The 15,006-nt window shown below is 41.2% G+C and overlaps 1 protein-coding gene across 14 annotated transcripts in view; it reads left to right on the top strand.

Moving 5' to 3' along the window:
* The window catches only part of AAK1 (AP2 associated kinase 1), a 184,650-nt gene that overhangs the window by 77,035 nt on the left and 92,609 nt on the right, over positions 1-15,006 (top strand). For all 14 annotated transcript variants that reach the window (XM_007970351.3, XM_007970350.3, XM_007970356.3 and 11 more), the window contains exon 3: positions 7,840-7,958. In XM_007970351.3, the coding sequence (XP_007968542.3) occupies positions 7,840-7,958 (119 nt within the window). The remainder of the gene's footprint in view (positions 1-7,839; positions 7,959-15,006) is intronic.

Here is a 15,006-nt window from a genome sequence, read left to right as displayed (position 1 = left end):
TCCTGCATGATCTGCTGCTGCAGAAAGGGGACAGCAGCTTGAGAGGGGACACCAGGAGTTGGCACTCCTGCAGTCTATCCCTGGTCCTGCCACTAGGTGGCAGTACTAAGGAGAATGCTTAGGCTTTTCTCTGTGTCTTAGTTTCCCAGTTGGTCAAGTGGAGATTGTAGTACATGACCTGCTGACTTCACAGGCCCTTGTAAAGATGGAAGCAGGGCTCTCTGGTTCAGTCCTAGCTTAGAAATATGTTTTCATTAAACTGCACAAGGTTTAAGAGATTTTTAAAAGTTTGTTGCCTGATTTTTAAATCAGGAGCTCTCACCTAAAAATCCAGCTGTTTTTAGAAATCAAAAGACTCGACAACTCTTAGCCCGCGCTCCTTCGTGACAGTGACTGGCTGGCATTGAGGAGTGGCTGGCCCATGAGCAGGGGATTGAACTTTCTCAGGGCCACTGGCCCCACTCCTCCCTGTGATCTTCCTGACAGTGAGTCTGTGTCATCACACACCCTCCATATGTTTTGTTAAAGCTGGACTGTTTCACTCCTTTGTGTGATCTCCCTGGCCTCTTCAGGCATTTGGGTTTGTGCTCTTGATCTCAAGAAGATATTCCAGATTTAGGATTTTGTGATAAGTAATGTGTCATACAAATACAAAGTGGTTTTTACAGGGAGGTGGCGGTGGAAGGGAAAGGCAGGAACACCTTCTTTCACCATGTTGGCCAGGCTGGTCTCAAACTCCTGACCTCAGGTGATCCACCTGCCTTGGCCTCCCAAAATGCTGGGATTACAGGCATGAGCCACCACGCCCAGCCTAATTTAGTCTTAATTTCTGCCCATGAGGAAATGAAGGCCAGAGAGATCCAGCAACTTGTTCAGTGTTCATGTACGTCTCCTGGATGAAACCTACCTTAACTGAGTTATCTGTCTGATTCCTTAGAAAAGCTTTAGAAGACTATTATTTTATGCTTGTTTTCTGCATTAAGTGAGCAGCATCTGTTGAGTTTCACCTTATTTTAAAAGAGAAACCAAGAGTTTGTAGGGCAGAAAATTGGAAAGCAAAGAGCAGAAAATGGGCCTGGATGCGTTTTTTCTTCATTTGGTATCCTTCAACTCTTTTGGCTTGTGTCATCTTTCCGTCTCAGACAAGTGGACTCCATTCCCAAAAGTGTATATAGGATTTATGTTAGGAAGCGCAGTTTCCTTTTACCTGCAAGATATAAACAGTTGGCAATTTCAGTGCCTAGAATATAGGCCCGATTTTAAAATATCCAGCAAACCTCTTTGGCTGCAAACCCAGAATTCCTGTCTCAGCACCATGGTGGGCTTCTTTGTCTCATATTCCTGGTCTAATCATTCTCATTGTCTGCCCAGCTGTTTGCCATCACTTCTCAGATAATCACTTTGATATTTTTCTCCTCTTCCTGCTCACCTTAACTTCCCCTCCCTCACTTTTCCTGCAAAGTGGAAGTCACTGGTATCCTGATTCATCAGAGCAGCCCCTGGGACTTGGCACCCTCTAGCATGATTCAGTATTTGAATACAGAGCCAGGAGATATACTACTTGCTTCTTCTTCCAAAGCCCCATTGCTGAATTGAATATTATAGTGAGGCCCCCAAGGAGGGTGTTTAAATCTTTTACTTTATTTATTTTTCTAGAGACAGAGAGAGTCTCACTGTGTTGCTCAGGCTGGAGTGCAGTGGTGCCATCATAGTTCACTGCAGCCTCAACCTCCTGGGCCCAAGTAATCCTCCTGCTTCAGCCTCCCGAGTACCTAGGACTACAGGCATGCACCAGTGCACCTGGCTAATCCTGGGCCCAAGTAATCCTCCTGCTTCAGCCTCCCGAGTACCTAGGACTACAGGCATGCACCAGTGCACCTGGCTAATTTGTCTTTGTTTGTTTGTTTTGTTTTGTTTTTGAGATGGATTCTCGCTCTGTCGCCCAGGCTGGAGTGCAGTGGTGCGATCTCAGCTCACTGCAACCTCCTCCTCCCAGGTTCAAGCAATTCTCCTGCCTCAGGCTCCCAAGTAGCTGGGACTACAGGCGCACGCCACCATGCCTGGCTAATTTTTGTATTTTTAGTAGAGACAGAGTTTCACCATGTTGGCCAGGATGGTCTTGATCTTCTGACCTCGTGATCCGCCCACCTCGACCTCGCAAAATGCTGGGATTACAGGCATGAGCCACCATGCTTGGCCTGTCTTTGTTTTTTAAAAGTTTGAAGACCACGATCTCATGTTGATATCAGAACTAAAAGAGATTTTAGAATTTATGTAATACCCTCCTCTGTGTATTACAAATACTCACTGTCTTCTCCCTGCAGAGAACTAGGCACTTCTGTCATCTTTGCTTATTTAGCAGGTAGAAGTCTAAGTTATCTCAGTAATTTCATTGGTGACTCCATGATCCTATGCTTATTAAAATCTTTTATCAGGAAAGTGATGGGAAGCAGCTAATCCTAGGAGTTTAAATGTTGAAGGATCTATAGGGAAGTGCAAATTAAAACCACAACAAGAGTCATTACACATCCACTAGAATAGCTAAAATGAAAAATACAATACCAAGTGTTGATAAGGATGTGGAACAACCGGAATTCTTGTATGTGGCTGTTGGGAGTGTAAAATAGCACAACCACTGTGGAGTACTGCTTGGCAGTTTCTTATGTATAGAGGGAAGTAGTCACTTGCCATATGACCCAACAATTCCATTCCTGGATATATACCTAAGAGAAATAATTATCTATGTCCATAAAAAGGACTTCTATATGAATGTTTAATTCATAATAGCCAAAAGCTAGAAACAATTCACATGTCCTTCAACAGATGAATGAATAAACTAATTGTGGAATATGTATACAGTGGACTACCAGTTAACCAAAAAAAACGAAAACTACTGATACATGTAACAATGAAGATGTATCTCAGAAATGTTATGCTGCATGAAAGAAGCCAGACCATAGGAGCATATACTGTAGGATTCCATTTATTCTAGAGCAAGCAAAACTATAGGGATGGAAAGCAGATCCAAAGTTACTTAATACATGGGATGGTGAGGGAGGGGAGGGGAGGGGAGATTGTCTACAAAGGTACCTGAAGAACTACCTGCAGTGATGGATTGGCTGTCACCACAGCCACTCGTGTGAGTATATACAGTTGCGAAAACTCATCAAACTGTACACTTAAAATGGGTGCATTGTATTATATGTGAAGTTGATATAAAAATAAAAATTTCTGAAGATGAGGGATCTTATCTGAACTCTACCACCAACTAGCTCTATGCGTTATTGCGAAAGGAAGTTAATCTTTCTGCATGTCTTCCCTGTTGGGAAAATGAGTATGATAGGTTGCTCGCCTACCTCATTCAGTCGTTGTGTGAATACAGATGAAATAATTTATTTTGAAATGCCTTTAAAATAAGTCATATACACGTGCTGGGTGGGAGGAGTATTCTGTAAACTCATCTTGAGGGAAGAAAGACAAGAACTGCGGTAATGAATGTCTGAGCTAATATTTATATATATGTTGGAATTCATTTGCAAATCATCTTTTTACTTTGTGGAACATGAGCTGTGTCACTTCCCCTCCTTGGTCTTGAGTAAAATGAAGGGGTTAGACTACATCAGACGTAGAAAACTGGAGGCTCGGAGATTATCTAAAGCTTTTCAGATGTGTTTTCTTTAGCCCCTACACTATGGTGACCTGAACAGCATTAATGTAAAAGGTGGCTTGTTGCCAGTGTTTAAATATGGAGATTTCACATACAATTTTGGGTTTCTAGCTCATTTTTAGAAATTAGCAGATCTGACAAAACCAGGTCCACATTCCCACATGGCAACAATGATCTGGAGTTGCATGGTGGCCATCCTGTTACATGAGCCATCACATTAGTTTCCCATATTCTTTACCACTATCTGTGTGTAGCCTTCTCTGTCCTCTGTAGAAACCTTAAGTGAAGAGTTAGTTCATTATTGAATGCTCACGGTGTGTTAAACACTGTTTTATGGCATGACAATCCAGAGGCAAACCAAACAGACAAAACCTCTAAACTCATGGTGAGCTATAAATAGCCATCCACATCTCCATCAACAATTAGGGGGAGAAAGTTAGACCAACAATGCTGTATATTTTAGGGAAAACGGGAGAAAACATGTTTTCTTGTGGACATAAAAAAAAAAAAATCCTACATATTTAATAGGCAAAGCATGTCTATGTCAAAATTACGCTGCCTACTTCACTTGCTTGCTTCACATAATAGATCATATCCTTTTTATCTTTTTGAATCAGTAGATTCATGGATGAGATTATCTGAGTGTTTCAAAAAATGTCAGTAGGCAGAGAGACTGACACAGGCTCCTGAATGTTAAGATTTTCTTACCTCTGTCCAAACCATTAGGTTTTCCCATTTAATCAGGATCTTGGGATGCAAATCAGGCTGAAATAAACACCTCTATTGACAGTCTTCTCTGTTGACAGCCTCCTTCCATAATAGCCTGAACCCTCTTAAGCTCTGGCTGAGAATCTCATCACCCTGATCGGTGTGGCAGATGGGGCTGTGCACGAGAAGTGTCTTGAATGGCACTCTCTCCCTCTTCTAACCTCGTAGTTTACATCTCCATTTGGCCAACTATACAGTGATAGTGACCAACATCTTTAGACTGACAAATCCTGTTAGGTGTGGATTTTGATCTCATGATTTAAATGCTTCTCATCTGCAGATAAGCCCCTTTATAGGCATAGATGCTTGACAGTGTGGCTTCATCTGTGTTAAGTAAAGTGATTCACTAATTTGCTTTTGGATTTATCATGGTCATAGGCTTTGAGAATCTGGGCTGGCTCTCAGTCAGCCATTGTGCTTACTGGATTGTGTGGTAGGCGACTGACCCATTTCTTCAGTCCTGGCTGAGAAGGTCATCTTGCTACTACAAAGAAAACTGCACTGCTCCCATCTGGTGGTAGTTATCTCGAACTGCAGCATCTGAAGGAATTGCCCTGTCCTTCAGCAGTGCCGGGCAGCACTGAAGTGTAGGAAATACCTATTCCCACCTTTTGTTTCACAACATTGTCAGCTGTTTCCATTTTACCTAAAGGGTATCCATGGTTTTTCTAGGAGAGTGAACCACGCCAGCTTCTGCCCATAGCTAGCCATGGGACTTCTAAGCCTCACTTGTTTTGTCCATGCATAAAGCAAAACACTTGGGCTTAATGCTCTCTAGGTGCTACTCTTGCAAAGTCTGTAGTTCTGTGATTTTTAAAAATTCGAAATATCAATGAAATGAATCCCACTTATACTATTTACAAAACAATTATGAACATACATAGAAATTTTGCAATTTATGCTACTATTTTCCTCAGTTCTAATTAATTATAAGATAACATCATGGATTTAATAACTTTGGCAGGGGATGAGGGGAAGAAAAGATAAATTCCACTGCTTTAAATGCACATGTTTATTATAAGACATTCTGATACCCTTGAAAGCAAAATGTAAAAAAATGCATTTTAGAATTGAGAAATGTGTGTGTGTGTGTGTGTGAGAGAGAGAGAGAGAGAGAGAGAGATAAGACCTCTAAGTGTCAATGCTACTTTTGAAAATGGAAAATGTTATTGAGGTACAAAGATTAGAGAGATGACAGTTAAAATTAAAGATTGTATGGTAAATTTTAGTGTTTATTTGAATACTGAGGAACATTGTAACAGGAAATATACAAACATGCAGTCTCTGGTAAATCATTATCACAGTCTACATTTGGAACCGAAGCCCATTACATTATCTTTTTACAAAATTAGGTGTGTATTTTATGAAAACATTCAACAGTGCTTTATGATAAGGCTCTTTATGGTTGCAAGGAACAAAAACCTACTCAAGCTAACTTGAAAAGAATAACTGTAAAGATGCAGCAGGAAATGCCATGGGCATCAACAGACAGGTACTAAAGTGCCGCTGAGCCTTGGGGGAATTCGAAGGGCATAATCAGGACCCAAGTCTTTATTTCTCAGAGGCCGAAGATCTCTATAATGGTGTTTATTGATCTGTATCAATTTTGCATGTGGCTCCTAGCCTAGTACTATGTCATAACCTCTATTCAAATTCCCATACTGAAGACTTCTCTCTGTGTTCACCTCTATACAATTAGTGACCACCTCTGAGCAAGAATAGCATACTGAATTTTTGCTGAACAGAGTCAATGGACAGGATATTCAAGCTAAATGATGACAACGTACAAGGCAGGCAGATGGACTGAGTGTCCAATGTAACTGCTACTTATTCCAAAGTCTTCAACTTTGACAGTTTTGCCTCACTTTATCTAACTCCTCTCACCAATGGCATTGAACACCTCATACAGTGCTTTAGGAGTGAAGTTGAGGTTAGGGTTCTAAGAATTTGGGGAATGCTGTGGTGTAACAAATTTAGAGCACTTGAGAATTTCTGTAGAGTTATATGCATTTCTTTTTTTTTTTTTTTTTTTTTTTGAGACAGGGTCTCTTACCCAGCCTGAAGTTCAGTGGCGCAGTCACGGCTCACTGCAACCTCCGCCTCCCAGGCTCAAGCCATCCTTCCCACCTCAGCCTCCCAAGTAGCTGGGACCACAGGTGCATGCCCACCATGCCTGGCTAATTTTTGTATTTTTTGTAGAGACAGGGTTTCGCCATGTTGCCAAGGGTGGTCTTGAACTCCTGAGCTCAAGCGATCTGCCTGCTTCAACCTCCCAAAGTTCTGGGATTACAGGCATGAGCCACCACACCTGGCTTATATATTTCTATTAATGAATTGTGAACTGTCTTTTAGAGAAAGGTCAGTGTGGACATTAAAAAGTCTCCCCAATAATTGTGTGATACTTGTCTTGTGTATGCTATGTGGAATAGCACTTTCTTACCCATATCATGTATCTTCTCAATAGCCCAGGAGGCAGGGAGGGCAGAAGGAATCTTTAGGTCTGTTTTTAGGTTCAAATTGAGTGATAGGATGAGAAGAAAAAAGAGGAGATTCTTGAAATTAATTGACAACTATTTAGCAATTAGTGAAATAATTTCCTAGCCTCTCTGGTATGAGGGAAAGTGTGCTCCACTTATGTCTTTAAAAATGTTTTTGGTTTGTATCAGATCTCTTTGAGCCTCTGTATTCTTCAGCTGGTAATTGTTTAAAGGGGAAAATAACACCCAATCTCACAGAATTGTGTTAAGAATTAAACAAAAGCATCAAAATACCCAAGACAAGGCTGGTGCAGTGGCTCATGCTTGTAATCCCAGCACTGTGGAAGGCCGTGGTGGGAGCCCAGGAGTTTGAGACCAGCCTGGGCAATATAGCAAAAGCACTTCTCTACCAAAAAGTACAAAAATTAGCCAGGAGTGGTGATGTACACCTGTAATCCCAGCTACTCGGGAGGCTGAGGTGGGAGGATCGATTGAACCCAGGAGGTCGAGTCTGCAGTGAGCAGTGATTGCGCCACTTCATGCCAGGTTGGGCCACAGAGGGAAACCCTGTCTCCAAAAAAAAAAAAAAAAAGGTGTACATAGGATAGTAGTTGTAACGTAGTTGGGTTTTTTTCGCCCATTTATCTGTTTATTTGTAGGTTATTTGGAAAATAATTACTATTCTTTTGTTATACTGAGATAGGTGTTTGGAAACAATTTCTCTGATTCTTGCCATCCCCTCCCACAAGTAATATCTCTGAGTTCTGAGAATCTAAGAATGTGTTCTACAACAGGCTGTCCCTAAAGGCTGGCTGGCAGTGGCATCAGTACCATTAGCAGTGACAGCGGCAACCTCCAGCCACCACAGTCATCTGACTGACTTTTTGAACATTGACTCAAAAGAGCTTGTGTGTGTTTCTCTCACAGGTGGATTTGCTATTGTATTTCTGGTGAGGACAAGCAATGGGATGAAATGTGCCTTGAAACGCATGTTTGTCAACAATGAGCATGATCTCCAGGTGTGCAAGAGAGAAATCCAGATAATGGTAAGGCTGCCCCTTGGACTTGGGACTGTTTAAAATGGAGGCAGAGATTGTAACCTCTCCTAAGAAAGTCATGCGGGGTTTGTTCCCTTCCCTGAGATGGTACAGAGGCCTCTGGACAAAATGGGACTGAACAGCCGTGTGATATAGGACACTGCCCTTGCCTTGGTCACTCTCAGCTGGAGGGTAGAGGAGAAAGGAGCATATTGAGAGAACTGACCAGTTTTAGGTCAGAAAAATCATTTTGGGCATTGGGAAAATCTTACTTAACAACATGGTTCCCACAAATTAACTGTGATATTTAATCCAGAAAGCCTAACTTTCCAATGAGCCTCTTCTTCTGGTCTTGTCTCTCTCTCTCTGCTACCAGTCCCCAGTCTCAGTTCAACCTTCCTGAGCTCTTCAAAATCCTGTGACCATATCCTTATACAACTTAGTATTTTTACATGTAGTTCTCTTTACCTGGAATGCTTTCCCCCTTTTTTGGCCTGGAAACCTAGACCAAAACCTAGAAACCTCATATATACTCTATGAATCTATTTATAGAAGTCCAAGAACAGGCAACGTTATCTATGGAGATAGAAATCAGAACATGGTTATTCAGGGGCGGGAAGTTGACTAGAAGGGGTGTTCTGTGTGTTGTTTTAGATAGTGGTTACACGTATGTGTCAAAACTCAATTGAACACCTTAAAATCTGCACATTTTATTACGTTAATTAGACTTCAATTCTTAAAACTTACTCATTTTTCAAGATGCAGATTTATATGTTTAAAGAAAGAGTCCCTGTGTGTTAGATATACATGCTGAAATATATATGGAAGAAATAATATAAAGTCCTTAGAACAATGAGTGGGTTTAGAAGATAAGTAAGATTGGTCAAGAGTTGATGGTGATCGAAGCAGAATTATTTTATGGGAATTTGTTAGAGTAGCATCTTTCTTTTACCTCTGTTTGACATTATACATAATATTATACCTGATAAGTAATATAATAATAATATGTAATAGTATACGCACATTATACATAAGAAACTTTGAATATATAGTCTTTTATTCCTTTGTGCTTCCACAGTGCTTTTGTTTTATACCAATTATTTGCTTAACCTGTTAGGTTGTAAACAGTTCTGCTATCAGGGAGTAAGTTATTTAAAATCAGAAATTGTATGCTCCAACACACTGCTTGACATGAAGTAAATGCTTAATAAACTTTGGAAGAAATTCATATTTGAATGATGGTAGTAGCAGATACATATGTTCACCTAGAGATGATGATTCCTTTTATGCCCTGGATTTTAATGCTTTTTAAATAGCAAAAAGGGATCCAGAAATGGAGAGCGTGGCATTGTAGGTATCCCACCAGGCTCCACTTGCCCCTGTTCACCGTAAGTTGCCTTTTCAGTGGCTGCTTAGAATAACTAGTTAGGCTGTAGTTGGACTACTGAAAGTACTCACAATGTTAGACAGCCTGGCACTACTCTAGATTTTAGAAAGCCAAAACTATGTGGGAAGGAACTGTCAGCACTGCACAACACACCAGCCAACTCCCAAGGGCCATATACATACAGTCAAGACCACGTGGGCCTGTCTGTAAGGCACCAATGCCTCCCACTCCCCTGCACATGGCTCCGGATTCCTGTTCTTGCTGTATCTTCCTTCACACACGCAGTGGGTTTTCTGGGTGCTTCTCATTATTTGTCTTCCTCCCTCCTTGCCCGTGCTTGTTCAGCTCTCACACACTTTGTTTCCTGTCTTTGCTTCTGCTGTTTCCTCTATCTAGAATGCCCTTCTTGCTCATTTACTTGTGTTACAAAAGCAATCCCATGATTTCACTTTCTCTTCCTTATTTAAAGACACACTGAGCGCTTACTTGTGCTAGGCAGGCCTTGTAGTGGAGGAACGAAGAAGCACAGGCCCATGAGGAGCTCACAAATTAATGGGCTTGATTAAGAGTTAAATCACACAGGTTCAAGTTTTGGCCCAGACGTGTATTAGCTGTGAGAGTTTTGTTTTTAGTTTATATTCTTTCAAAGCTTTAATATTCAAATAGGTGAGCTAAGCTTGTTACAAAAAACATCAAGCACTTCCCCAAGGGGAGCTCCTATGCCATTACAGGGTCCCAGAGGCAACCACTTTAGGTGATTCTTTTGATGTCTTTCTAAATAACATGTTAATATTGCTAGTTCTTGATTTTTCTTCCATTTTAGGCATTATCTCCTATGGGAAGTAAAGACATAACTGTCACTTATTCGCTACTTGCCTGTCTCCCCAAATACTTGCAGTATTCTCATCTTCCATTCTTCCAAAACACCAGTAAACTTCGGCAATATGTTGTTTATATGAATATTAGTTTTTACATTATTATGTAAGAAAACTATTTCAACTGAATTCCTGGTGAACTATGATTCCTCTGCCTTTCCTATATAACTTTGCTTTCACTAAAATTATTAATTGTCTTGTTTTCCCTCTCTTGGTCTGAGTTTTCTTTGTACTATTTAACAGTTTAATTCCCAATTTTCCATAAATTGTGTAAACCATTTTTTGGATTTTTTAGATGCATTTAATGGTGTCTATTTTATCATCTTCGAGATTTCTCCCTCAGTCTCCTGACTGAGGAACCTGGGCTGATTGTTCTCTGCCTGATTTACACTCGGATCTTGGAATTTCCTGGACATTTCCTTTGCCTCTCTTTTTTAATTAGGACTGGTAATTCCTCTTTTGGCTAACTTCCTCATTTTGTTGGAGCTGATCCTCCAGTATCTTTTTTTCTCTCTCTCTCTTTTAAGACGGGGTCTCAGTTACCCACGCTGGAGTGTAGTGGCACGATCATAGCTCACTGCAGGCACCATCTCCTGGTCTCAAGCAATTCTCCTGCCTCAGCTTCCCAAGTGGCTGGGACGATAGGCACATGCCACCAGACCTAGCAAAATTTTTTTTTCCCTTAGAGGCAAGGTCTCGCTATGTTGCCCAGGCTGGTCTCACACTCTTGAGCTCAAGTGGTCCTCCCATCTCAGCCTCCCAAAGTGCTGGGATTACAGGCATGAGCCACTATGTCCAGCCTCAGTAGCTTTTTGATGCATGATAGATATATTTTTTTGAAATTTCAGGTCTAGGCTGGGCGCAGTGGCTCACACCTGTAATCCCAGCACTTTGGGAGGCGAAAGTGGGCAGATCATGAGGTCGGAAGATGGAGACCATCCTGGCCAACAAGGTGGAAACCCGTATCTACTAAACATACAAAAATTAGCTGGGCGTGGCTGTGCGTGCCTGTAATCCCAGCTACTTGGGGGGCTGAGGCAGGAGAATCGCTTAAACCCAGAAGGCGGAGGTTGCAGTGAGCCAAGATCGTGCCACTGCACTCCAACCTGGTGACAGAGCTACACTTCGTCTCAAAACAAAAAACAAACAACGTTCAGGTCTAGAAGTATCTTTATTTTATGTTTGCACATCATAGTTTGAGTACAAAATTCTGAGTTGGAAATCATTTCATTTAAATTTTTTAAAGCACTGTTCTACTATATTTTAGCTTTCAGTGTTGCTCTTGGGAAATCCTAAGTCATTCTAATGTCTAGTCTGTTGGGAGTGACCCATATTTTCTACAAGGAAATTTACAAATTTTCTCTTTGTTTCTAATGTTTTCTTGATATGCCTTTGCATGTGCATTTATTTATTATGTTAGGTGTTTGGTGGTCCGTTTCAGTCTAGAAACTCATATCCTTGCATTCTGGGGGATGTTTTAGTTTCATTTTTTCCCCCTTTTTCTGAAATTTCTATAATTTGCATATTGGTTCTCCTGAATTGATTTTCTAATTTTCTTGTTTTCTCCCTTCTTTTTATATTTCTTTGTCGTTTTGCTTCACGTTCCAGATTTCCTCAGCTCTATATTCCAACCATCCTGTTTAATTTTATTTACCAGACTTTTAGACTCTAAGATCTTTTTTGTTTTTGTTTTATTTTTAATTTAGGTGAAGTCCAGTTTATCAATTGTTCTTTTTATGGATTGTGCTTTTGGTGTCAAACCTAAGAAATCTTTGCCTAGCCCTCAATTCTGAAGATTTTCTTTTAAGTTTTATAGTTTTACATTTAAACTTATGATCCGTTTTGAGTTTTTTTTGGGGGGGGGGGTGGGGGGACAGAGTCTCCTTGCTCTGTTGCCCAGGCCGAAGTGGTGGCACAATCCCAGCTCACTGCAACCTCTGCCTCCCAGGTTCAAGCGATTCTCCTGCCTCAGCCTCTCGAGTAGCTGGGAGTACAGGCACGCGCCACCATGCCCAGCTAATTTTTGTATTTTTAGTAGAGATGGGGTTTCATCATGTTGGCCAGGCTGGTCCTGAACTCCTGACCTCAAGTGATCTGCCTGCTTTGGCCTCCCAAAGTGCTGAGATTACAGGCTTAAGCTACTGCACCTAGCCATTTTGACTTAATTTTTGCATAATGAGACTTAGGTTGTGGTCATTTTTTCCTCATGGATATCTAATTGCTCTTAGTACCATTTATTGAAAAGGCTGTCATTGAATATCTTGGTTAAAAATCAGTTGAACTTAATTGTCAGGGTCCATTTCCAGGCCTTTCTCTATTCTCTATTCCCTTCCATTAATCTGTGTACCTATCCTTCTACCAATACCACACAGCCTTGATTACTGTAGCTAAATAAGTTTTAAAATGGACTGAATCTTCCCACTTTTTAAAAATTTCTTACTGTTTTAAATCTGAAGTCCTATGTGACGTTTTTAAGCCCACTAAGTCTCAGACTTCTGTCAGATAGAAGCCGTAACCCCAGCCCTACCTCTCTCAGCGACTGTAGGAATTGTGAAGGGAATCAGATGTAACATGCTGTGTAATATGCTGAAGCTTGGGTGTTAATACTCAAGCAGATTCCTCTCTGTACTTTCAGTGGAGGAATGATGGGCATGTTGTATCCAAATGCAAAGAGAACTGTTAGCGGTTTCACCGAGTGGTTTCACGTTTTATTTTGATAAATGCTGCCCACCATGTACTGGAGTCTGGTCTGAGTTCTTTGATCCATCTGGGATGTGTGCTCTGATAGAGTTGAAGGGATCTGACTTCTAATGGACATTTGGAGGGTAGGTTTTGGACTTCTGATCCCTTTGCCTGAAAGCAGGAAAAGATTAATTACCTTCAGACCTAAAGGGGTAAGAACAGTGATAGGAAATAGCTAAAGCTCCAGATGCGTCAAGGCTGTTCTGTGTTCACATCTCCTGGCCCAGATGGATTACATCCTCATTGAACTTGATAATGAGGACACTAAGCTGCCACCAGTGATGTTTGAGGATTTGCTTCGAAGAGAAGAGATCAGATGATTCAAAGCAGACAAATGGTTTCTTATTCTACAAAGGGTGGAAGATAGATCCTGTACAGTAGGAAGCTCAGGATTGTTCTGGGGCACGAATCTGGAACAGATTATTTTATTTTTTTCTTCAACTTGTAAGTTCCAGGGTACATGTGCAGGATGTGCAGGTTTGTTATATAGGTACACATGCGCCATGGTGGGTTGCTGCATGTAACAACCCATCACCTAGGTATTAAGCCCAGCATGCATTAGCTGTTCTTCCTGATGCTCTCCCTCCCCCCACCACCCCCCACAGGCCCCAGTGTGTGTCATTCCCCACTATGTGTCCATGTGTTCTCATCATTCAGCTCCCACCTATAAGTGAAAACACAGATTATTTTCAAAGATGCTTTGATTATATCTTTTGTGTAAGAAAGTTGGGGGGGCGGGTGTGTATATACATAATACATAATTGTTTGAATTTGCCTGAAAAAAACACAGGAAACATGAAAGAAAGAAACAATAAAAGTGGTTCACTATAGGGGATGGGGATTGCAGTAGGAAAAAAATTGTCTAGTATTATGTACTATTTAAATGTTAATATATTACACCCTTTAAAAATGAATGACGGCTGGGTGTGGTGGCTCATGCCTGTAATCCCAGGACTTTGGGAGGCCGAGGAGGGTGGATCATTTGAGGTCAGGAGTTTGAGACCAGCCAGTCCAACATGGCCAAACCCTGTGTCTACTAAAAATACAAAAATTAGCTGGGCGTGGTGGTGTACACGTGTAATCAGAGCTACTCAGGAGGCTGAGGCAAGAGAAGCCCTTGAGCCAGGGAGGTGGGAGTTGCAGTGAGCCAAGATTGTGCCACTGCATTCTTGCTCTGGGCGACAGAGCAAGATTCGTCTAAATAAATAAATAAAAAATTAAAAAAAAAAAAATAATAAGGCCGGGCACGCGGTGGCTCACGTCTATAATCCCAGCACTTTGGGCAGTCGGATCATGAGGTCAAGAGATCGAGACCATCCTGGCCAACATGGCAAAACCCTGTCTCTACTAAAAATACAAAAATTAGCTGGGCATGGTGGTGCACGACGGAAATCCCAGCTACTTAGGAGGCTGAGGCAGGAGAATCGCTTGAGCCTGGTAGGCAGAGGATGCAGTGAGCTGAGACTGCGCCACTGTACTCCAGCCTGGTGACAGAGCAAGACACCGTCTCAAAGAAAAAAAAAAAGAAAAAGATATTTTAAGCTGTTTTGTAGTCACTTGGATGAGTAAGCAGAGATCCAAAGAGTCTTCAGGTTCAGTAAGAACAAACCATGTCATAACAACATCCTGTTCTCCTTTGGGAAGATGTCTGGATAGAGAGCTCCATGGGGTGCAGTAGATCCAGTATCTGTGGACTTTGGCCAGGTGTTTTGATAAGGACACTCACCAGACTTCTGTCAGCAAAATGAAGAGTCTGGGCTGAATTGCTACTGGTTATAAAGGTTTCTGATAAGTGGTTTGATATTAATCTGGAGGAAACTTTCTAAAAAGAAAGCATTGTGGCTTACCATTAATTTTATGGTATTTTATATTTAACAAATAACTTGCTTAAAGAAATAGAAGATACAGTGATCAATTATGTGCCTTTATAAAGTTGGAAGATGTAATAACTGCATTGAGTTACAGAATCAGGCTCCAAAATGGTTCTTACAAATTGGAGAAGTGGACTGATTCTAATGAAGTGAAATAATAAGGTAAGATCATACACTTGAAA

Source organism: Chlorocebus sabaeus, chromosome 14 (assembly GCF_047675955.1).
Source record: "Chlorocebus sabaeus isolate Y175 chromosome 14, mChlSab1.0.hap1, whole genome shotgun sequence".
Classification (NCBI taxonomy): Eukaryota; Metazoa; Chordata; class Mammalia; order Primates; family Cercopithecidae; genus Chlorocebus; species Chlorocebus sabaeus.
Note: the sequence above shows the minus strand (reverse complement) of the source record. Positions and strands in the feature narration are given on the sequence as shown.